Genomic DNA, 23,150 nt, shown 5'->3' with positions numbered 1-23,150 from the left:
GCGGTAAAGGTCGGTGCTCCATTCTGCCAGTGAACCCTCCTTGTCTGCTGGTTTGATGGTGAGTTTGGGTTTGGAGCCAAAGGAGTGGATGCTGCGCATTGCGAGGGTGAGAAATTGGAGCATGTGAGCGGGGTGGACAAGTTGAGGCAGTCATTGTCACGACGGCCTGTGTATATACCCCCCTTGCATGAAACGCAGAGTTTCACTACTATCTTATTAGTCTGCAATTAATGTTGACCTTGCCAGAAATGCCCAAATCCCATGAACAGTAGATTCAACAAGACATATTCAACAATGCCTAGGTACAGGTTAGGTGCTTTAGGATGTTCCCATGTGTGAATAAATGTTCTCTGATTTGTATTTACTGTACCCTGTGGCAATCCTCAGTGACTTTTGTGAAAAATATATGATGCCTCCTGGTAAGGGTGAAACTGTAAAGGATTGGTTATAAGAGACATTTAAACATAGTCTTTACTGTTGTACCATGTATAATCTGGAACTAGTGACTGTTGATGGATAATGCCCATTTTAATTGGGGAACAATTAATGGAGAATGCATTTATCATAAGTCATAGAGTCAGAAGTTTACAAACACAGAGGTAGGCCATGTGGCCCATCAACTTTGACAGTCCGAGATCTACCAATTCTATTCCCATTTTCCAGCACTTGGTCCATAGCCTTGTAAGTCTTGGTATCACTAGTGTCCATCTAAATGTTTCTTAAATATTATGACGGTTTCTGTCTCTACCACCCTTACACGCAGTGTTTTCGGGATTTCCTTCACCTCCCCCACTCCCGCCAGGTAAAAACCAAATCACTGTGGACTTGATTCTTCATATAACATTAAAAAGTAATTTAAATACTTATGTTGTTTTGAGTCAAAGTTGCTGCTAATTTGGTATATACTGTTTCACACTTAATCCGATTAGCTGCCTTGCCTTTTACCTGCCTTGTTCTCCAGTTTCCACAGCTTTTTGCCTTTGCAGTGTCTTCTCCTGAGTGAATGACATTCCATTACTTCCTCAGGGTACAATTTCTGCCATGCATCCTGCACTTCTAGATTCTAATCCATAATAATTATGTCATTTGGGTACCTTGACTTGACAATATTTTTGTTTTTGATTTTTGGGTTGCATGGTGTTCCAGAGTTATGCATTTTCTGCTCCTTTGCTTATGAAAGTTTAGGTCTTGGCATCAGAGTTTAACTATGTCTTATATTACATGAAGTGTTTCCTCCCCTGTCAACTCCACAGAAATCAGTACAAGCCTTGGATGTTGCTGTTAGTCTCCTGTTGATAACTATATAATTTATATCTGTTGGACAAAGTCGAGAAAGCAGAAGCAGGGGGAAGAATAGCCACCTTTTGGATAAGTGTAGGATTACAACCATGTGATCATTAAGAAATTGAAGGAGGAATAGGCTATCTGGATTATCAGATATGCTCTGCCATTCAGAAGGATCGTGGCTGATCTAATTATGATACAAGATTGTGCAAATCCATTATAAAAAATGTAAGATATAGAAACCGGAGTAGTTGTCATGCAACCTCTTAAGCCTATCTTCACATTCTGTAAGATCATTGGTGATTTTACTCCAGGCCTCAACTCCTCTTTCATTGGCCGTTCTCTCAGCCATCAACCCTGCAATATTCAAAAATCTTCTCTATTGATATTTTTAGTTATTCAGCCTCCATAAGGAAATTGTAGTAGGATACTCAGAAAATTATAACGTAATCTGGTAGAGTAAACATGGCTTTCTCAAAAGGAAAATTGTGTTTATTATAGATTGTTTTGAAAAAATAGTGGGTAAGATAGATAAAGGGGAAATCTGAGTTTGTGGAATATTCAATTTCCAAAATGCATTTAATTAAGTGCTGCATCAGAAGGTACTATACAAGAGAAGAGCCCACGATGTAGAAGTTAACATATTAACATGTATAAATGATTGGTTAGCTAACACTGTGTCTGGGGTCACGCGTGTCAGACTAGGTTAGGACTGCAGGTTGTCTTCTACGAAATGACGTGAGTGAAGCAGATAGTTTTATGACAATTGATACCACTGATTCAGTCTGAGAATGAGAAGCTTGGATCTGAAACAACTGTACTAAAATTAAATAAGAGTAATTATGTAGGGATGAGAACTGGGTTGACTGGAAAAGGAGTTTTAATGGAAAAGGTGGTGAGAAATAATGGTAATGTTTAAGAAAATAGCTTGTGGCTCTCTTAGCAAAGATATTTTGGAATGAGGAAGAAGGATTTTAGGATGTGCAATAAACTAACCATAGTTAACCAAGGAAGTTAAGGATAGTATCAAATTGAAAGGAAGAGTGTACAATATCACAAAAATTAGTGATAAACAAGAAGATTGGGAGCATTTTAAAATAATCAAAAGATAAGCTAAAAAATTTTAGAGAAGGAGAAAATTAACGTTGAGGGCAAACTAGCATGTAATATAAAAACAGACAGTAAAAGCTTCTTTTGAAAAAAAACAAGGAAGAATGAGGCCAAATTGAACATGGGCTCTTAGAGAACAAGACTGGGGAAATAATAATAGGAATGCAGGAATTTATAGAGGACTTGATAAATGCTTTCCATCAGTCTTTAAGGAAGAAGATATGAAAAGAATGCCACAAATACTGCATCATGGGGCTAAAGGTGGAGAATAAAATAAACACAATGTTTTAAAGCCATCATTAATGTTCAAGGGAAACCAGTGGGGTTAAACTGAATAATTCCCCCTGACTTGATGGATTATGTTCTAGGTATTTAAAGGAAGTAGATACAGAGATTATCGATACATCAGTAATCTTCAAAGAATCTTTAGTTTCTGGAAGAGACCTGGAGGATTGGAAACAACAATGTAACACCTTGATTCAAAGACAGAGGGAGGGAGACACAAATTACTGTATGTCTTGTTAGTTTAACATCTGTCATTTGCAAAATGTTAATCTATTATGAAGTATGTAATTGCAGAGTATTTAGAAATACAGATGAACCTCAGTTATTCCAAAGGACACGGCCGAACACTTTTTTTCTCGGTTAATCGAATTCCAGATAATCAAAAGCCTGATAACATAGTTTAGCCGAGCATCGGGACTTTGCGATCTTGCCGGATAAACCAATATTCGGATAATCGAGGTTCCTCTGTATGTGCTACATCTAAGCTTCATGAAAGGGAAATCACGGCTAACAAATTTATTACACATTTGTAACAAGAACAACAGATAAAGGGGAACTATAGAAACAATATATTTATATTTTCAAAAAGCATTTGGTAAGGTACTGTACATGAGACTACCTAAGAGAAGAACCCATGGTTTTGGAGGTCACGCATTTATAAAGGATTGACTAATCAATATAAGACAAACAACCTGTAACAACTGGAGTGCCATAGGGATCAGGCCACATTTATTTACAATCTATATTAATGAGTTGGATATGCAAAGTGAGTCACCAAATTTCCAGATTATACAACAGTAGATGGGGAGGCAAGTGAAGATGATGACTGTATGTACACTGATTGAGTGTGCAGGCAAAAACTTGGCAGTTTGAATACCATGTGAGAAAATGTGAAGTTATACACTTTGATAGGAAGAATAGAGAGCTGAATATTATTTAAATGGAGAAAGACAGCTGCAGTATGGTGATTTTGGAAGCCTTTGTGTATGAATCATAAAAAAATCAGGATCCAAGTTTATCAGGCAGTAGCAAAAGCGAATGGACTGTCGGTCTTTATTTCAAAGCAAAGAGAGTATAACAAAAGGGAGATTTTGCTAAGTTATGGAGGGCACATCTGGAATACTGTGAACAGTTCTGGATCCCCTTCTCAAATGAAAGCTATACTGGAATTAGAGACAGTCCAGAAAAAGTTCACTTTGTTGATTCTGGGTATGAGCTGAAAAATGTGTTGCTAGAAAAGCGCAGCAGGTCAGGCAGCATCCAAAGAGCAGGAGAATCGACCTTTCGGGCATGAGCCCTTCTTCAGGAATGCAGGAGAATCGACATTTCGGGGCATACACTGGCACCACCCCACACCTTTTCCTCCGCTACATCGATGACTGTATCGGCGCTGCCTCGTACTCCCACGAAGAGGTTGAACAGTTCATCCGCTTTACCAACACCTTCCACCCCGCCCTCAACTAGAAGATTGATTCTGGGTATGTAAGGATTTTCTTGAGGAGAGGGTAAGCACACTACAAAAAGTAAGAACAGAAGAAGCCCATTCAGTCTCCTCCACTATTCAATGCTGTCATGGTCAATTTGATAATTTTTAACTCCACATTTCTGACTTTTTAACAAAACCCTGGATTCCATTACTGATTTAAAAATCTGTCTGTCTGTTTCTATTTTGAATACACAAAATGATTTAGTTTCAACTACTCTCTGCAGTAAAGAATTCCACAGTTTCATTGCCCACACAAAAAATTACACCTTTTCTCTTTTAAATGGATTATCCCTTACCTCTGGTCCTATGCTCCCTCACAAAGTGAAACAACCTCTCCGCATCTACCCCGTCAAGCCCCCTTAGAGATCTTATGCTTCATTTTAGGCCTGCTCTTTACACTTCTAAATTCCAAAATGTACAAGCCCAAACTCTAGGAATTGGAGTCAGGGAGATGTACAGCACTGAAGTAAACCCTTCGGTCCAACTCATCCATGCCGACCAAATATTCGAAAGTAACCTAGTCCCATTTGCCATCATTTGGCCCATATCTCTTTAAACCCTTCTTATTCATACATCCATCCAGGTGCCTTTTAAATGTTGTAATTAAACCAGCCTCCACTCTTATTCTGGTAACACATTCCACACACACCTCATCCTCTGTGTGAAAAAGTTGCCCCTTAGATCCATTTTAACTTCTTCCCCTCCCACCTTATGACCTCTCGTTTTGGGCTCCCCTACCCTGGGGAAAGGGCCTTGTCTATTCACCCTATCCATGCCCCTCATGATTTTATAACCCTCTATAAGGTCACCTCTCAGTTTCCAACATTCGAGGGAAAATGCTAGTATTTGAACCCATGTCCCCAGGTTGGTTATCTGGGTTACTAGTCTAGTGACATTACAGTTAACTTAACCACCCCCACTCCCCCCAAGATATTCATGCGATGGAAGTTGTAAATGGACCAAAAGGACCTAAAATACAAATGAATTGCTGGTGATGAATAGTGTTAATACCAGCATACTGAAAGGTAGAAGAGATTAAAGCAGCACTGAATATTTTGAAAAATCAAGATATGATGATATTGGACACAAACAAACAAGATAATGTATTCAACTTAAAAATTTAGAAGTGTGTGTATTTAGAGAAACAAGTCAAATCGTAAAATGCACCTAGTGAAGTATGAAATGGTGTATTGATAATTGTACTAAAATAGAAGGTTATTATGATTTCCTCTAAAAGCTGCATTGAAATGGTTTGTAATACAGCAAATAAAAATTTTCCATCCATTAACTTTTCACATCCATTCACAGTAAGAGTCAGTGTGTGGTACTGTAAAAATTCCCAACAATGAATAATAGGTACTGTGGAAAATGAGTATTTGGAATAATTTCTAAAAGTAAAGAATCTCTTCTTGTTATATGAGGGTTTGCAGCATGAATTACAAAACAAAAATTGAACATGTGAAAAGGTATATGATATAATCTGAAAAGAGCTACCACTTGGAGTTACACATTCTGATTAACTTAGACAATAAGGTATTTCGAGGCATTTGACTGAGAGCAGTAGAAATATTATTACAGAATTCAAAGTGAGAGCTTTTTAATAATCTTTGAAGCCTGGAGGGAAGTGAACTGGTTGATTAGAAAGAGTTTTTTAGAACATTTTTAAGGAGAGTACTCCAAAAAGGTGGTTGATGACAGGTGTGCTTCCAGATTTGGACAGGGGGAAGTGAGGGAGCAAAATGCAGAACTGGAAATCTCCTCCTTGCCCCAGAGCTATGCAATCTTCAAGACAGACAGCAAAGAGAACGTGAAGAAAAACAATCCATAATTCTTCATGGAGCCAGAGGGGGAGAAATGATTTTTGTTCTAAATAATTAATTAGTTAAACATAACCTGCTGCTTATAAATCTGTTACCTGTCCCTGATGGACCGTATTCTGGAATTGAGGAACTTACCTGCAATGTAAGAAAGAACCTACTAGTTTTCTGGCTGATTTTTCATTTGCTCTTTTTTTGAAAAGGATGTAATGTATGTTGTAGAATTTTGCTAATTCCTCACATACTTTTATAGATTTTAAAAAATTGAATTAACTACTCTTCCACTTAGATTAGATCATTGCATATTTGACATCAAATTTGAATATATTACTGATTAGGTTTGGTGCATCTTTTCCTAAGTGTTTTGCTGCTTTCTCATTTGTTCAGCTGTCTTGCTTTGCTATCCAACATCCAATCTAATACTGCTTTTTATCTTACTGATGCTGAAACATGCTAATTGAGGGAAAGAATCTGAGTATTTTCTAGAAACCTTCCCTACTTTAACACAACCCTCTATCTTGGGTGACATGGTGGCTCAGTGGTTAGTACTGCTGCTTCACAGCGCCAGGGACCCGGGTTTGAGTCCCATCTCTGGCACCTGCCTGTGTGGAGTTTGGACATTTTCCCCATGTCTGTGTGGGTTTCCTCCGGGTGCTTCGGTTTCCTCCCATAATCCAAAGATGTGCAGGTCAGGTGAATTGGCTATGCTAAATTGCCCATGGTGTTAGATGCGTTAGTCAGCGGTAAATATAGGGTTGGGGAATGGGTCTGGGTGGATTACTCTGAGTCGGTGTGGACTTGTTGGGCTGAAGGGCCTGTTTCCATACTGTAGGGAATCTAATCTAATCTAATCTTGTCCTAATCTACCTTCAAATGTATCAGTCCAAGTTTTGTTGTAATGGTGAACTGGCAATGATGGTACTGACCTCCAAAGAAAGCTGTCTGCAAGGAATCAGTGGAGTGATATCCATGTTCCTAATTTTAATTTCAATCTGGCACTAATAAATGATGATCTCAGGATTCTAACAATTGTAAATTTTGGCTACTTAGCTTTTTTGTAAAACAGTCATACTGAAGAATTCACGCAGACAGCAAAGTAGGAAATGAATGCAGTGATGGTCTTCTAATTTTTCTATTCATCTTTGAGGCAACAAAATAAATATTGGGGCACATAATTGAAGTTAAGGTAAAATCTGAAATATTATTTAAAAGCGGGATCTGCGACATTTATTGTCATCATAGGGAGCCTAGGCAGCTGAAGGAAAGGCCACCAATGGTGGAGCAATTGCAATTAACTTGGAAAGGAGAAACGTGTGTGACCACGGGAATAGAGCTGGAAGGAATGCGATTAAGTAGGTAACTCTTTTAAGGAGCTGACTTATGGACAATAAATTGGGTGACTTCCTTCAATGCTGTATCATGCCCATTCCTGTGCATTGACAAAAGTCATGGGGGAAAAGAACATACAGCTATATTGTGGTTCTCATGTTCTAATCTGTCCAAGAAGTTTCGCATTCAATTAATTAGTTTTTAAGCAATTTACACACAGCTTGGTTCCACATGTGACAGTGAGACAACTGATAGCATCATCTGCTTTAATATTATCAGTTGAGGCCAGAACATTGGGAGAATTTCTCTACTCTGAACTACTCTTACCTGTATTATATTTTAACATGTTCCTTAGATGATGGGTGTGGCCCCAGTTTAGTATCTCACTTGAAAGATGATGACAGGACCACAGTATTATTCTTTAATGACAGTTTGGAACATGTGCTCATGTGAAAAGTCAGTTCCAAACCCCTTGGCTTCTAACTTCATGGTAAGAGAGGTACAAATATATTTTTAAAGGCACAAATGCAGTTTTTCATGTATAAGCTTACAATAATGTAATAATTAAAATTTTGTTTTATCTCATTCATGTGATGTGGATGTCACTGCCTGGGCCAGTATTTATTGCACATTTCCAATTGCCCTCGAAGTTGGTGGTGAGCTGCCTTCTTCATCTGCTGCAATCAATTTTCTGTAGATGGACCCACATGCATTCCAAGATTTTGACCCAGCAATTATGAAGGAACAGTGATATATTTGGCGGCAGATTGGAGGGGAACTAGCAGGTGATCGTTATTGTTTTGTGCTGCAGCCTTCATCTTTCTTGATGGCTGTGGAACTGGGTTTAGAGGATGCTATCTAAAGAGCATCTATGAATTAGTGCAAGTTTTCAAAATACACTGCAGCTACTGAATGTCAGTGTTGGAGGGAGTGTGGGTATTGTATCGAACAGACAATCTGGACTGATATGAATGGTGTTGAGCTACTTCAGTGATTTTTGGAACTAAACTCACTATAGGCAAATGGGGAGTATTCCATCTCATTCCTGACTTGTGCCTTTTAGATGGGATAGGTTTGACAAGTCAGGAGATGATCATAGGATTGTTGTTGGATTGTCTCTTCTGGAATATGGTCACTTCCTGGTATTTGTGTGGTACAAATGTGATATTGTCTAAGTCTTGCAGGATTTGAATAAGGACGGCTTAGGTATCTGTGAAAGCACAAGTAGTATTGACTGTGGATAATTGCACAATTAGCTTTACCATTTCTGACCTGCTAATAGAGGGGAAGCTATTGATGAAGCAGCTAAAGAAGTTGTGCTAATACTTCCCTGAGGAATTCCTGCAGAAATATCCTAAAGTTGAGATGACTGACCTACAAATACATAATTTATTAAAATCACTCTATAACCTAGAATCTGATTCTTAAAGCATTATTAGTTATAAGTCCAAGGAAATTATTTATCAATCACAATTCAACAGCAGTACAAAATTACTTATTGGGGAGAGCCAGACTTTCTGGAAAAGGAGCTCAGAATTCAGGAGTTGTGAAGCCAGTTACCTGCGATACACCCATTTCAAGTAACAGGAATGCAGAGTACTGGGCTAATGGTAAGATTCTTGGTAGTGTGGGTGAGCAAAGAGATATTGGTGTCTGTGCGCGTAGATCCCTGGTTGATAGGATTGTTGAGAAGGCGTACGGTGTGTTAGCTTTTATTGGTAGAGGGATTGAGGGTTTTGGAGCCATGAGGTCATGTTGCAGCTGTACAAAGCTGCGGTGTGGCCGCACTCTGAGTACCTCTGGTAGCCACATTATAGGAAGAATGTGGAAATTTTGGAAAGGGTGCACAGGAGATTTAGCAGGATGTTGCTTGGTATGGAGGGAAGGTCCTATGAGAAAAGGCTGAGGGACTTGAGACTGTTTTTGTTAGAGAGAAGGATGAAAGGTGACTTAATAGAGACATAAAAGATGATCAGAGGATTAGATAGGGTGGGCAGTGAGAACCTTTTTCCTTGGATGGTGATGGCTTGCATAAGAGGCCATAGCTTTAAATTGAAGGGTGATAGATATAGGACAGATGTCGGAGGTAAGTTCTTTGCTCAGAAAGTAATAAGGGCGTGGAATGTCCTGTCTGCAACAGTAGTAGACTCACCAGCTTTAAGGGCATTTAACTGGTCATTGGATAAACATATAGATGATCATGGAATAGTGTGAAATAGATGGGCTTCAGATTGGTTTTCCAGGTTGGCACAATATAGAGTGCTGAGGGGCCTCTGCTGTGCTGTAATATTCTATGTTCTATCTTCTATTAAAATAAGGCAGGATTTGCCCAAAGTAGACTGGGAATAGCTACTTCAGGTGGGTCTATGGCAGAACTTTGGGAGGCCTTCAAAAGGAATTAGGAAGAGCACAACAAGCTCAGAGTGTGCTGGATGTCCAGTGAATGAAAAGGAAAAGAGAAGTGTATAACAGGTACAAAACAAGCAAATCAGCAGAGGCCCATGTGGAGTGTAGAATGTGTGTGGAGACTTTATGAAAACCATTAGGAGAGCAAAAACGGGGAATGAAAAAGCACTGGTGTGTAAGATTAGGGTGAATCCCAAGACATTCCGTGAGTGTATCAAAGGGAAGAGAATACCTTGGGAAAGAGTAGGGTTCATTAGGGACTGAGGGGGAAATCTGTGTGTGGACTCTGAAGATATTACTGGAGTGTACAATCACGTTTGTCTTCAATTGGGAGAAGGACGATATAGATCCAAATTCAGAGGGATGGATTATGTGGTGCTTGAGATATTGATGTAATGGGTGAAAAGATATTAGAAGTTCTGGTGGTCTTACAAATGGATGAATCCCCAGATGTGGGTGATTTGTACCCCAGAGTGCTTTGCTAAATGAGGAATGAAATCACCAGGGCCCTGACCCAATTTTTAATGCCTGTCTGGCCAGAGGACTGGAGAACAGATAATATGGTTTCACTTTTCAAGAAGGGTGGTAGAGATAGCCCATGGTTTTACAGATCAGTGAATTTCTCATCAGTGGTAGAGAAACTATTGAAGAAAATTATGAAGGAGAGAAGTAATCTCCATTTAGAGAGGTAAGATTTGGTCAGGTGTAGTTAGCATAACTTTGTCAGGGGAGGTCATGCCCAACAAATGTTGTCAAATTTTTCAAAGAGGTGACCAGATTTGTAGATGACCGTTGTGAAGTTTGATGTAGCTTATATGGATTTCAGCAAGATCTTGAACATAGTCCGACATGGAAGACTGCTAAGTAAATGAACGCATTTGGGTTCCAGGTTAACTTGCCAAGTTGGATCCAAAATTGGCTTAGTGGTAGGAGACAGAAGGTGGTGGTAAAAGGCTGTTTATGACTGGAGGCTGGGGTCCAGTGTTATATCACAGGGATTTCTATATATAGAAATAATGTAGATGAGAATGTGGATGGCATGATAACTAAGTTTGTGGATGACACAAATTGGCTGGGTGGATAATAGTGTGGAAGAAGTTTTTAGGTTACAGGAGGATATAAATGAAATAGTCACATGGGCGGATCAGTGGAGGATGGATCTTAACCCTGGTAAGTGTAAGACAATGCACTTTGGAACAAGTAACAAGACAAGGGAGTACTTACTGAATGACATTAGTAAACTTGGAGGAACCAAGGGATCTTGGAGTGTTTGTGTACAAATTGCTCAATGCGGCAGGCTAATGGGGCAATTAATAAGTCAGCTGGGACATTTGCCTTTCAGTCTAAGCATAGATTGTTAGAGCTGAACAGAATTTTGGTTATGCAACAGCTGAAGTACCATGTGCAGATCTGGTCACCGTACTATAGGAAGGGTGTGATTTCTGTGGAAGGGCTGCGGAGGAGACTCACCACAATGTTGACTGTGTTGGAGCACTTCAGCTATGAAGAGACACTCAATAAGTTCAGGTTGTTTATTTGAGGCTTAGAAGATTGGGTGGGGTGCTGCTTCAGATTACAGGGGATAAGGACAAGGTGGATAGAAAGCAGCTGAATGTCAGTTACAAGGATGCATGTTTTTAAAGATGGAAGACAGGAGGTTTAGAGGAGATTTAAAGAAAAGTTTTTTTTAACCAAGAGGGTAGTGGGATTCTGGACTGCACTGCCTGGGAGGGTAGTTAAGACAGGTAATCTCACAACCTTTAAAAAGTACTTGGATAAGCACTTGAAATGTCGTAACATTCAAGGCTATGTTCCTAGTGCTAGAAAATGGGACAGTTTATAGATTTTGTAGTTTTGGTGATACAGACTCGATGGGCTGATGAGATTCTTCTGCAATATATGATTCTATAGATATCTGCCAAATTGCTTGATTCTTATCACCTAGGAAATGTGAATCTGGAGAAATCTTTCCAATGTTGGAGTCAAACCTATTACAAAGGGAGACGGTTGTGGTCATTGGTAGTTGTTAACCTCTGCCTTGAGGGCATTTCTGCAGGAACCTGTGTCTACCATCTATGTGATGTGCCACAATAATTCACAAAGGCTCCTAAGGCAGCACCTTATAATTCTGTAACCATGATTATCTAAAAGGGCAACAATTGCAATGGGACACTGCCATCTGCAATTACTCCTCCAAACAACTTTTCATTTTGACTTGAAAATATATCATTTTTCTTTCAGTGTCATTGGGCCAAAATCCTGGAACTCCTACTTTGACAACTTTGAGAACATATGTGCACAAAATAGACTGCAGTAGTTCAAAATGGTGGCTCACCATTTTCTAAAAGGCAACTAGGGATTGGCAATAAATGCTGACACCACCAACAAAGTTTACATTCCATGACTTAATTTAGACATAAAGTAACATTCCTACTCAACCATATACCTTTTTTGGGTTTTCTGACTTATAGGACTTTGTTCCATATAAACTTCCTGTCGCCACTAATTATAGTACTCCTCTGGGTGAAGCCTATTACAAAAGACTATATCATGAATCCACCGCTCGGTAAAGAAAGTATTCCTTTGTAAGTATGTTGATTTGATGAAAATTGTACTTGCACAATAAACTGCATTCTGTTTACTTTATAATGTGAGCTGGGGTTTGCGAAACTTTGACTTATTGGGATGGATAGGACAGCTTTCATTACTAGTTCACGTGCTTTGAGATTTTCTATTCAATCGAGAAACCAAAAGAATGTACCATGTAACATATACATCAGTATGATTCCAATCTTCTGTAATTATGACATTTTTGAATTTTAAGATGTATGACCATTTATGCTAAGCTAGGTCAGGTTGGTTAACAATGTGCTGATTATACTGAGAACTTGAGTAGTTATTTACATGTTGCAAACACAAGACTTATTTAATTTCCTCTCACTTAAACGGGGAAACAGTGAATCCAACCTCCATGAATTATTGTAATTTAGTGGTTACAGCGCTGATAAAAAATTCCTCCTTTCACAAATATTTGTTGTTTCACTTTTCTAGCATTATATTTTAAGTGTAGCTAAAAGGTTTGTATAGATGCAAATTTAGCTTCATGTGTTTGGAGGTTGCAAGCAAATAGTTTATTGAATATATATGGAATATAGGTAAAACTTTAAAGGGGATTACAGTTTGCGATTAAGTAGAGGAAGATGTGGAGGGAACTTGGGGGAGATTGCAGATTTGAAATTAATTCTTAATGTCAATCTTTGTAAATTAAAACACTTCTTAAAAATTTTAACAGATGATTACTAAACATATGTTTAATACAAACTAAAAGTCTGCAGTTTTAAATGAGTAGAACTATATCAAGCCTGGGATGTCATTTTGATCCTGCTATTTTTAGGAATAGACTTCAGTCAAAACAATTAAATAAATCAATTGACACAAGTTAACAAGAATAATTCTTCAAGAATTGAAGTTTACGGCAATCAGTATCGACATGAGTTTAAATATTGCTTATATAGGTTTCAGAGAACTGTAGGAAAGCCCAATTCTAAAATTAACTAGAGTATTTGATCTATTCTGAAAGGTTTCACTCTTGGATTTCCTTGAATCCTTATTTTTTTGAAGCAATGTTATTAAATTACTTCCAGAATGTCAGAGACTGCATATGATTCGTTAAGACTGTGGGTTATTGTCCTACTTTGTGTTCTCCGACTGGCCTTAATTCGGCAACATTTACAAGCATACCTCAACTTGGCGCAGAAGGGTGTAGAACAGATGAAGAAGGAGGCAGGGCGAATCAGCACAAAGGATCTACAAAAAATGGTAAGTGAATGAGGCCAAAAATGTGGAATGTGCAAATACTCAATATTAAAGTGATTCAAAATCTGCAGAAAAGAATAGTATGGGGGTAAAAGCAAAAAACAAGACTCTGTTAGTATTTCTGAATTGTGAAGCCTGGTCATGACGTTTGAAAAAGAATTATAGGAAATGTGATAGTGTTAAATTTGCAGGAGGGCAAGAAGTGGCTTATTCAGTTGTATAATTGGTTTAAATGTGTAGGGAGCAAGTTGAGGTAATGAGCCATTCCAGTGACTGATTATTCAGTTAATGCAGATATTTCTCTTTCCATGAGCAATATTTCTTGTGCCTGGCCCATGGGGAATATAGATGGAAATTCAGTTAGAATTTCACTACAACAAGTCTGTGTTTAAAGTTGTCCTGTTTAATGTTGTTTTAACATTGGTAGGTCAATGGGTCTGTAATTTTGTGGAGTGTCACAAGATTTATGTTAACATTGTCCATATGATCTTGGTTAGTGACCTGCTTCTCTGAGTTGCGAACCATCACTCACTCCTAACCTGCGATCTATGGCCTCAATCGTCCTCCCCGATTCACACAGTTGCTGCTTCCCTCTCCTGTATTTGCATTTTATTTAAGATCCAGGTTCAATCTAAAGTTGGAGTTCCAATGTTGTGGAAGTAAAAATCGTAATGGTTGAGAAGTACTAGGGCTTTTGCAATCTTACTGTTGTCTCGCTTTTTTTCTCCCAAGCCCTCACTCTCATTATGGAGAAAAAAACAGTAAGCAGGATCATGTTAAAAACTCTTTGAATGTGAATTGAACCATCGAAGCTCACAATTTCACAATATCAGAGTTCCACCTTTGGACCAAATTGGATCTTAAATGGGAACTTCAGTACAGGAAAGGGAAGAGCATGTGGGTGTGTCAAGACAGACGAGGCTGCAACTCTAGTTCGGGGAATGGAGGACAGGCCAAAGCTTGGTGGTTAGGGAGTGTGCAGAGGTCATAACAGTAGAAGGAAACCAAAACAACATAGTTGATCCTTAAATTGCCTATGAAGCCATACAGTTGTATTAACCACTTAAAAAGTTATTTTAAAAAAATGAAATGAACTCCAATGAACCACTTAACATTGACTAAGGCAGCAAAAGCTACAACAGCTAAAATGCTAACCTTTACTAGGATCAGGGGGGCAGGTGCCAAAATTGGGAGAGCTGTGTCTCAGACTAATCAAGGAACGGGCTGACATAGTCATACTCACCTTGTACATGCCCCAGACAACACCATCACCATCCCTACGTATGTCCTGTCCCATTGGCAGAACAGACTCAACTGAGGTGGCAGTATAGTTGTATATAGTCAGGAGGGTGTTGCTTTGAGATTCTTCAACATTGACTCTAAAGCCTGCTATCAGGTCAAATATGGGCAAGGAAACTTCCTTTTGACTACAACTACGTTCTCCGCCATAATTTTCAACCTCATGACATCCGAAGGAGGCCAGTATAGATCATTCACTTAGCATCTCTAGCTGAAGGGTACCCTGCAAATCCCTCACACTATCATGACCTTCAGCTCAGATGATCAACCTGGTTCAATGAAGAGTACAGGATTATGTGCCGGGGCAGCACAAGGTATACCTAAAAATGAGATGTCAACTTGGTGAAGTGGCAAAACAGGATGACTTGCATGCCAAAAACCGATTCTACAGATCAAAGTTCTACGGTCCTGCCATATCCAGTCGTCAGTGTTGGTGGACAATTAAACAACTCACTGGCGGAGGAGACTCCATAAATATCCCCATTCCCAATGATGGAGAGCCCAAAATATCAATGCAAAAGATAAGGCTGAAACATTTGCTGCACCCTTCAGCTAAATGTGCTGAGTGGATGATCCATATTGGCCTCCTCCAGATGTCCTCAGCATTATAGATTCAGATCTTCAGCCAAATTGATTCACCCTACGCAATATTAGGAATTGGCTGAGACACTGGATACTGCAAAGGCCATGGGTGCTGCCAACCTTCCAGCAATAGGATTGAAGATGTATGCTCTAAAACATTGCTGCACTCCTAGCCAATCTGTTCTAGAATAGCTATAAAATTGGTATCTATCTGATAATGTGGATAATTGCCTGGGTGTGTCTCACATTCAAAAACCAAAACCTATTCAACCTGGCCAATTGCCTCCCATCAATCTGCTCTCAATCATCAATAAAGTGATGGACTGGATCATCAACAGTGCTATCAAGTAGCACTTGCTTCGTATTAACCTGCTCACTGTGTCCCCAGTTTGGGTTTCACCAGAAGTAATAAAAGCAATTATTTCATTTCTGTCAACTTGATAGAGCCTTTAATATGTCTTGTTTTATCATCTCACCTGAAAGGAAATTTGATGAAAAGAAGTATAGACCAACATGACTTAACATTTTAGCGAACAAATCCTGGTTGCTTGGTTTTGCTTTCACCATTTGCTAGAAATCTTAGAGCTTGAAGAGTTGTTTTAGGGAGCAGCATATTGAAGTTAATGAAATAACTTTTGTTTTCTCTGCTTGAAGGTTGCCCGAGTTTTCTACTATCTTTGCGTGATTGCACTTCAGTATGTAGCACCTATGATTATGCTTCTTCATACAACACTGCTTTTAAAAACCCTGGGTGAGTGCAAATTATGAGTTCATTTTCTGCTCAACTTTATTTTCTCTGTATAAGTGGTATTATAGTCAGTGAAGGTGATGGCATAACATTTCAAAGAAATATTGATAGACTAGGTGAATTTGCAAAGCTCTGACAGATGGAGTTCAATGTAAGCAAGTGTAAGATTATCCATTTTGGACCAGAAAAGGATAGATCAGGGTATTTGCTAGATGGAACGAAGTTAAATAGAGTGGATGTCCAATGTGACTTGGAAATTCAGATGCATAGATCTTTAAAATGCAGAAAATAATCAATAAGGCTAATGGAATGCAGGTTTTTATATCTAGAGGATAGGAGTAAAAAAGATGCAGAAGTTATGCTGCTGCTACACAAGACCCTAGTAAGAGCCCACTTAGAATACTGAGAGTAGATCTGAGCAGCACACCCTAGGAAGGGTGCATTGGCTTTGGAAGGAATGCAATGTAGGTTTACAAGAACAATACCTGGACTTAAGTGGTTAAATTTTCTCTAGAATTTAGAAGATTAAAGGATGATCTGTTGCAAGTCATCAAGTTATTAACTAGAAAAGACTAGGTAAGACGCTGAGAAATAAGAAGGGTGCAGTTACATTGTTGGAGCTGTATTATAGATCACCCAACATTGAGCGTGAGGTAGAAGAACAAATACATAAGCAGATTATGGAAAGATGTAGAGGCAACAGGATAGTGGTGATGGGAGATTTTAGTTTTCCCAGTATTGAGTGGGATACACTTAGTGTTAGAGATCTGGATGGGGCAGAATTTCTAAGAAGCGTCCAGGAGAGCTTTCTGGAGCAGTATGTAAATAGTCTGTTGAGGGAAGGGGGCCATATTGGACCTGTGTTGGGGAATGAGGAGGCCAGATTGAAGAAGTTGAGGTGGGAGATTTCGTTGGGAACAGTGGCCACAATTCTCTAAGTTTTAGAGTACTCGTAGGCAAAGATGAGTGTGGTCCTAAGGGAAGAGTACTAAACTGGGTCAAGGCCAATATATCATAATTAGGCAGGAGCTGGGAAATGTGGATTGAACACAGCTATTTGAAGGGAAGTCCACATTTGATATGTGGGAAGCTTTCAAAGATAATGCAGGATAGGCATGTCCCGCTGAAAGCAAAGGATAGGAAAGGCAAGATTCGTGAACTGTGGATGATCGTAGCAATCGTATGATTAGCCATGAGGAAAAGAGAAGTGTACATAAGGTCCAGGTAGCTAAGAACAGAATGGGCCTTGGAGGAATATCGGAAGAGTAGAACCAGTCTTAAACGAGGAGTCAAGCGGGATAAAAAGGGTTATGAAACAGGAAGACAGCTAACGATCTGCATCCATGAACACCAACTAGCCACAAAACGACACGACCAGCTATCCTTAGTAGCCACACACGCAGATGACAAGCAACATGAATTCGACTGGGACAACACTACTATTATAGGACAAGCCAAACAGAGAACAGCCAGGGAATTCCTAGAGGCATGGCACTCATCCACAGATTCTATCAATAAACACATCGACCTGGACCCAATATACCGGCCACTACAGCAGACAGCAAGAACTGACAACCGGAAGCAGCAGAGACAAGCCACTATAAATGCCGGAGGAAACATCACAGAAGCACTTCACAGGAAGCTCCCAAACACTGAGGATGTCACCCAGAAAGGGGACGAAACGTTTGCAACACAAACTCCCAGCTCGGCGAACAGAACCACAACAGGACTATGAAATAGCTTTAGTGAGCAGAATTAAGGAGAATCAAAGCCTTTTGTTCTTCTATAAGGAGCAAGTGGATAACTAGAGAAAGGATTGGTCCACTGAAGGGTAATGAAGGAAGGCTGTGTGTCGAACCTGAGAGAATGTGTGAGAATCTGACTGATTACTTTGCATCAATGTTCACTGAGGAGAAGGACATGATGAATGTTGAAATTAGAGATAAAGTTTGATAACTCTGGATCATGTTGATATAAGAAGGTAAGATGTGTTGGGTAGACTAGAGGTTATTAAGGTGGTCAAATCCCCAGGATCAGATAGGATCTATCCCAGGTTGCTGAGGGAGGCAAGAGAGGAAATAGCTGGGGCCCTGACAGATATCTTTGTAGCTTCCTTAAACACAGGTGAGGTGCCGGAGGACTGGAGGGTTGCCCGTGTTGTCCCCCTGTACAAGAAAAGTAGTAGGGATATTCCAGGTAACTACAGAACCAGTGAGTCTGATGTCAGGCTGGAGAAAGTACTGAGGGATAAAATCTATTTATATTTAGAAAGGAATGGGCTTATTAGTGATAGGCAACATGGTTTTGTGGGAGTAGGGGGAGATCGTGCCTTACCAACTTAATAGAGTTCTTTGAGGAAGTGACCAAGTTGGGAGATGAAGGAAGGGCTGTAGATGTCATATATATGGACTTTAGTAAGGTGTTTGATAAGATTCCCCATGGTAAACTAATAAAGTGAAGTCACATGAGTGCAGGGAATTCTAGCTAGGTGGATAAAGAGCAACAGGAGGCAGAGAGTGGTAGTTGAAGGAAGTTTCTCAAAATGGAGAAAGGTGACCAATGGTGTTCCACAGGGATCAGTGCCGGGGCCACTGTTGTTTGTGACATGCATAAGTGGCCTGGAAGAGGACACTGTTGTATGATCAGCAAGTTTGCAGATGATACGAAGATTGGTGGAGTAGCAGAAAGCATAAGGGACTGTCAAAGAATACAGAAGAATATAGATAGACTGGAGAGTTGGGCGGAGAAGTGGCAAATGGAGTTCAATCCATGCAAGTATGAGGTAATGCATTTTGGGAAGTCTAATTCTAGAGCGAATTATACAGTAAATGGAAGAGCCTTGGGAAAAGTTTGATGAGTTCAGGTTCATTATACCCTGAAGGTGGCTGCACAGGTGAATAGAGTGGTCAAGAAGGCATGTGGTAAGCTTGCTTTCATCGGACGGGGTATTGAGTATAAAAGCTGGCAAGTTATGTTAAAATTGTACATGACATTCGTTCTTGCATTTGGAATACTGTGTACAGTTCAGGTCGTCCCATTACCAAAAGGATGTGGACGCTTTGTAGAGGGTGTAGAGAAGGTTTACAAAGATGTTGCATGGTATGGAAGGTGCTAGCTATGAAGAGAGGTTGACTAGTTAGGTTTGTTTTCATTAGAAAAAAAGAGATTGGGGGGGGGGACCTGATTGAGGTCTACAAAATCATGGAGGGTATAGCCAGAGTAGATAGAGATAAGCATTTTCCCAGGCTGAAGGATTCAATAACAAGAGGTCACACTTTCAAGGTGAGAGGTGAAAAGTTTAATGGCAAGTACTTTACACAGAGGGTGGTAGGTACCTGGAATGTGTTGCCAGCAGAGGTAGTAGAGGCAGACACAGTAGATTCATTAAGGTGTGTCTGGATAGATGCATGAGTAGGTGGGGAGCAGAGGGATATAGGTGCTTAGGAATTGGGCAACACGTTTAGACAGTAGATTTGAATCGGCTCAGGCTTGGAGGGCCGAAGGGCCTGTTCCTGGGCTGTAAATTTTCTTTGTTCTTTAAATAGCAGTTGATGCTATCGATTAGTGTGGGATAGATACATTTTTGTTAGGCAAAAGTATTAAGAGATATGGGCCAAAGGCAGATATATGGAGTTAGATAATAGAGCAGACATGATCTGACTGAATGGAGAATCAGGCTCGAGGGATTGAATGGCTCCTTTCTATTCCTAAGTTCCTATAATATGCTGTTACTTTTGCAAGTCATGTGAATTTTGTTCCCTTGATGCTTCATTTGGTGAAGACAAGATCTAGTTTGGTGTTTAGCCAAACAAAACTGTACTCATCCATGTTTCGTTCCTGATTTTAGCCAGTGCAGTGATTATGGGAATAAGCAACTCAAGTGTTAATACTTAGATTCACAGTCTCCTGTACCATGTTGGAAATTGTGCCTACATGATGGTCAAACTTTTTGTTTTGATCTTGTTCTTGATGCTTCTATGGCATATAGACTGCTGGTTTACACATGCTGTTGGATGGCTGCTAGCATCCACGCCATGGCATTATTAAGTTGGTAGTTTTTCAAGTTGAAGGAAAACTGAGAAACAGTGGGAGGTTTTTTTTTAAAAGATTTGCTGCCTTTCTAATAATGCTTAGAAAGGGCAAGACTTTGAGACTATTTGCTCCATTGCTAGCAAGAATGAGAGTGCCCTCTGTTGGTTGATTACATTTTGAATTTCTTGTGGTAGTACTTGTGCTGTTCTTACTACTATATTTGATTTCTAGTTTTTGCTGCCTTTCTGAGTCATGTTTGATTCGGTGGGGTGCAGGTAGCACTCTTTAGCTCCTGAGAATCATCTTAAAATGAGCTATAATGCAAATTGTCTTAGTCTGAATGAATTCAGCAGCTGGTGGAATTGTATTTAATGTTGAAACATTCCATCTCCTTTGGACAATATTATGTATAACTTTTATATTTTTAAAGTTATCTTGCAATTTAAAGAAAGAAGTTTGGCAAAAACTTTTGTTTTTCTAAGTAAAGGCAATCGTGCACAGAGAGAATGTAGTAGCAATGGTACATGGCGAAAGGAAATAGCAGCAATAACATGGGAACGGAGCTTGTGACAACAGTAAATGTGCGAGAAGGCAGTGGAAACGCAGCATGGTGTGAAGGAGATGGTGAGAATATCATCATTAGTAGAGATAGAGAAGGGCAGCAGCGCACAAAAAAGCGGGAACAACAATACTTAGGGAGGGAACAGTGGTAAGAGTGCATGTAGAGGAGGCCATGTTTTCCTTTTCAAATAAAAATGGGGCACAGTTGAATCATGCAGGGTAGAGTATTTTGGACTGAGGTGAAGAAAAATGTCTTCACTCAAAGGGTAGTGAACATGTGGAATTCTATACCATAGAACATTGTGGAAGCCAAGTCACTGATACATTCAAGGAAGCAAGTAATAAATCTTTAGCTTTTAAAGACATCAAGAGGTATGAGAGGAAATTGGGAATATGGGGTTGAGATAAAGGATCAGCCATAATCATATTGATCATACTGGCTCAAAAGCCAGGTGACTTACTCCTGTTCCTAGTTCCTACATTTCTATAAACCTATCAGTCGCTCGCATCTATCTGTCAGAATTGCCAGTTTTAATCAATGATGGGTTTGCTCAAAATGTTTCCTTCTTGAAGGATGGGGATGTTGGAGAAATAAAGACCTTGTTGTATTTGGGTATGCAGGGTGCACATGTTTGTTATGCCTTCCTTTTCTTTTATTTTTGAAATGTCCTGTCTCATGGGTTTGGGCAAAGGTTTGAAAGCTGAGCTGAAAACATGGTAAACAAACTGATGTTTCATTTATATTTCTTGAAACAGGTAACCATTCCTGGGGTGTTGTCTCAGAAACTTGCGTGTCTCCTACGGAGATTGCTGAAGCAACCAGTGCTGACCATTCAACTATCATTAACGCTCACGAAAATAAGAAGCTAACAGTTACACAAATAACGGTAGCTTTGGGTGGTCTGCAAAACGTTTTCACTCCATTACTGTTCCGAGGTCTGCTTTCCTTTCTAACTTGGTGGATTGCAGCTTGCCTGTTTTCCACAAGTCTTTTTGGTCTTTTCTATCATCATTACCTAACAGTTGCATAAATGACGGGCATAATAAAGCTGGACTTCAACATACTCTTCTAGATTTGAACATAAAGTCAAAGTCACTTCTTTGGGGTTAGAACAAAAGGAAAACTTCAAACCATTTTGGAAACAACAGATTGCTGATGCACAGAGCACAGATAGACCTGCTCACTTCAAATGCTTCCTCTGGGTCTCAGGGTGAATAAATGTTTTAACAATTTGAAAACTAAAAACAGAAGTGATGTTGTGTTTCTAATACCACAGATAGGTCATTTATTACTTTGTTGGAACTTTGGGATTACTGGAGGTTATCAACATAAAATGACTTACCCTATTTGGTTGGTAAACCTGTAGGACAGAAACAATGGTATAGCTATGAATAAGGTTAAACTTTGATCTTAAATTCCGATCTTCACTAATATATTTGAATTTGCTGTGAAACTACAAAATGAGTTTCTGAATTTCAAGTACAGTCAAAATTTAGCAAAGGAGTAGAAGAGCAACATAATGCATCTATTGCAATTAACATTACAAAACACCAGTCTGGCTAATGTAAGGTTTAATTTGCATATCACCATTTTGTTACCTTTCAGTATTTTTCAATATGCATATAACTGGAACCTGTTTATCAATTTCAGAAATGTAGTTACATAAACATAAATGGGAAGGTAATCTCTTCCCTTTTTTAAGTTATAGAAGAATTGAGGTCTACATCATTGCAAAAAGCTCTTTGGCCCATTTAGTCTACACCAGTCAAAAATAGCCACTTAACTATTCTAACCATCTTTTCTAACACTTTGCCCATAGCCTTGTATGCCTTGGTATTGCAAGTGTGCATCTAAATACTTGTTAAATGTTATGAGGGTTTCTGCTGTAGTGCCTTCACAGGCGGTGAGTTCCAGATTGCCACCACCCTCTGGGCCTAAAATCCTATCCTCTCATCTCCATAAATCTTCTGCTTTTGAAATATGTCCATGGTCATTGATCCCTCCACAAAAGAAAAGATTTTCTTCACTTCCCAAGTGTATATGGGCCTTGTTGTATCTGTGCTAATCCCATAGGATCTTTGAATATAGCTTGATGGGTTGACTTTTAAATGGTTGCAAATTTTGAACTAATGATGGTAAGCAAATCTAGTTTGAGTAATAAAACAAAATTGTCAGATTCCTAAGCAAAAACTGAGCCATAAGTTAAAATCAGTCATGTTTCTCCTTCTGTTGGGCAATCCAGAATTGTTCAGTGTGAAGGTGGCATTCCACTTTGCAGTTGGAATCTAAGTATAACTACTGTATATTACAGTAAAAGTTAAATATTTCAGACTTTTAAGGGAACAAATTTATTTGAATTTGTGGTTATAGCTGTAAGAAAGCTTGATTTATTGC

The 23,150-nt window shown here is 39.3% G+C and overlaps 1 protein-coding gene across 3 annotated transcripts in view; it reads left to right on the top strand.

The window, feature by feature from the left end:
* The window catches only part of tmem161b (transmembrane protein 161B), a 91,622-nt gene extending 69,283 nt beyond the window's left edge, over positions 1–22,339 (top strand). For all 3 annotated transcript variants that reach the window (XM_060844154.1, XM_060844147.1, XM_060844160.1), the window contains 4 exons: positions 12,189–12,302; positions 13,362–13,536; positions 16,069–16,165; positions 21,512–22,339. In XM_060844154.1, the coding sequence (XP_060700137.1) occupies positions 12,189–12,302; positions 13,362–13,536; positions 16,069–16,165; positions 21,512–21,786 (661 nt within the window). In that variant the 3' untranslated portion in view covers positions 21,787–22,339. The remainder of the gene's footprint in view (positions 1–12,188; positions 12,303–13,361; positions 13,537–16,068; positions 16,166–21,511) is intronic.
* The last annotated feature ends 811 nt before the right edge of the window (positions 22,340–23,150 follow it).

This window comes from Hemiscyllium ocellatum, chromosome 2 (assembly GCF_020745735.1).
Source record: "Hemiscyllium ocellatum isolate sHemOce1 chromosome 2, sHemOce1.pat.X.cur, whole genome shotgun sequence".
NCBI classification, from domain to species: Eukaryota; Metazoa; Chordata; class Chondrichthyes; order Orectolobiformes; family Hemiscylliidae; genus Hemiscyllium; species Hemiscyllium ocellatum.
Note: the sequence above shows the minus strand (reverse complement) of the source record. Positions and strands in the feature narration are given on the sequence as shown.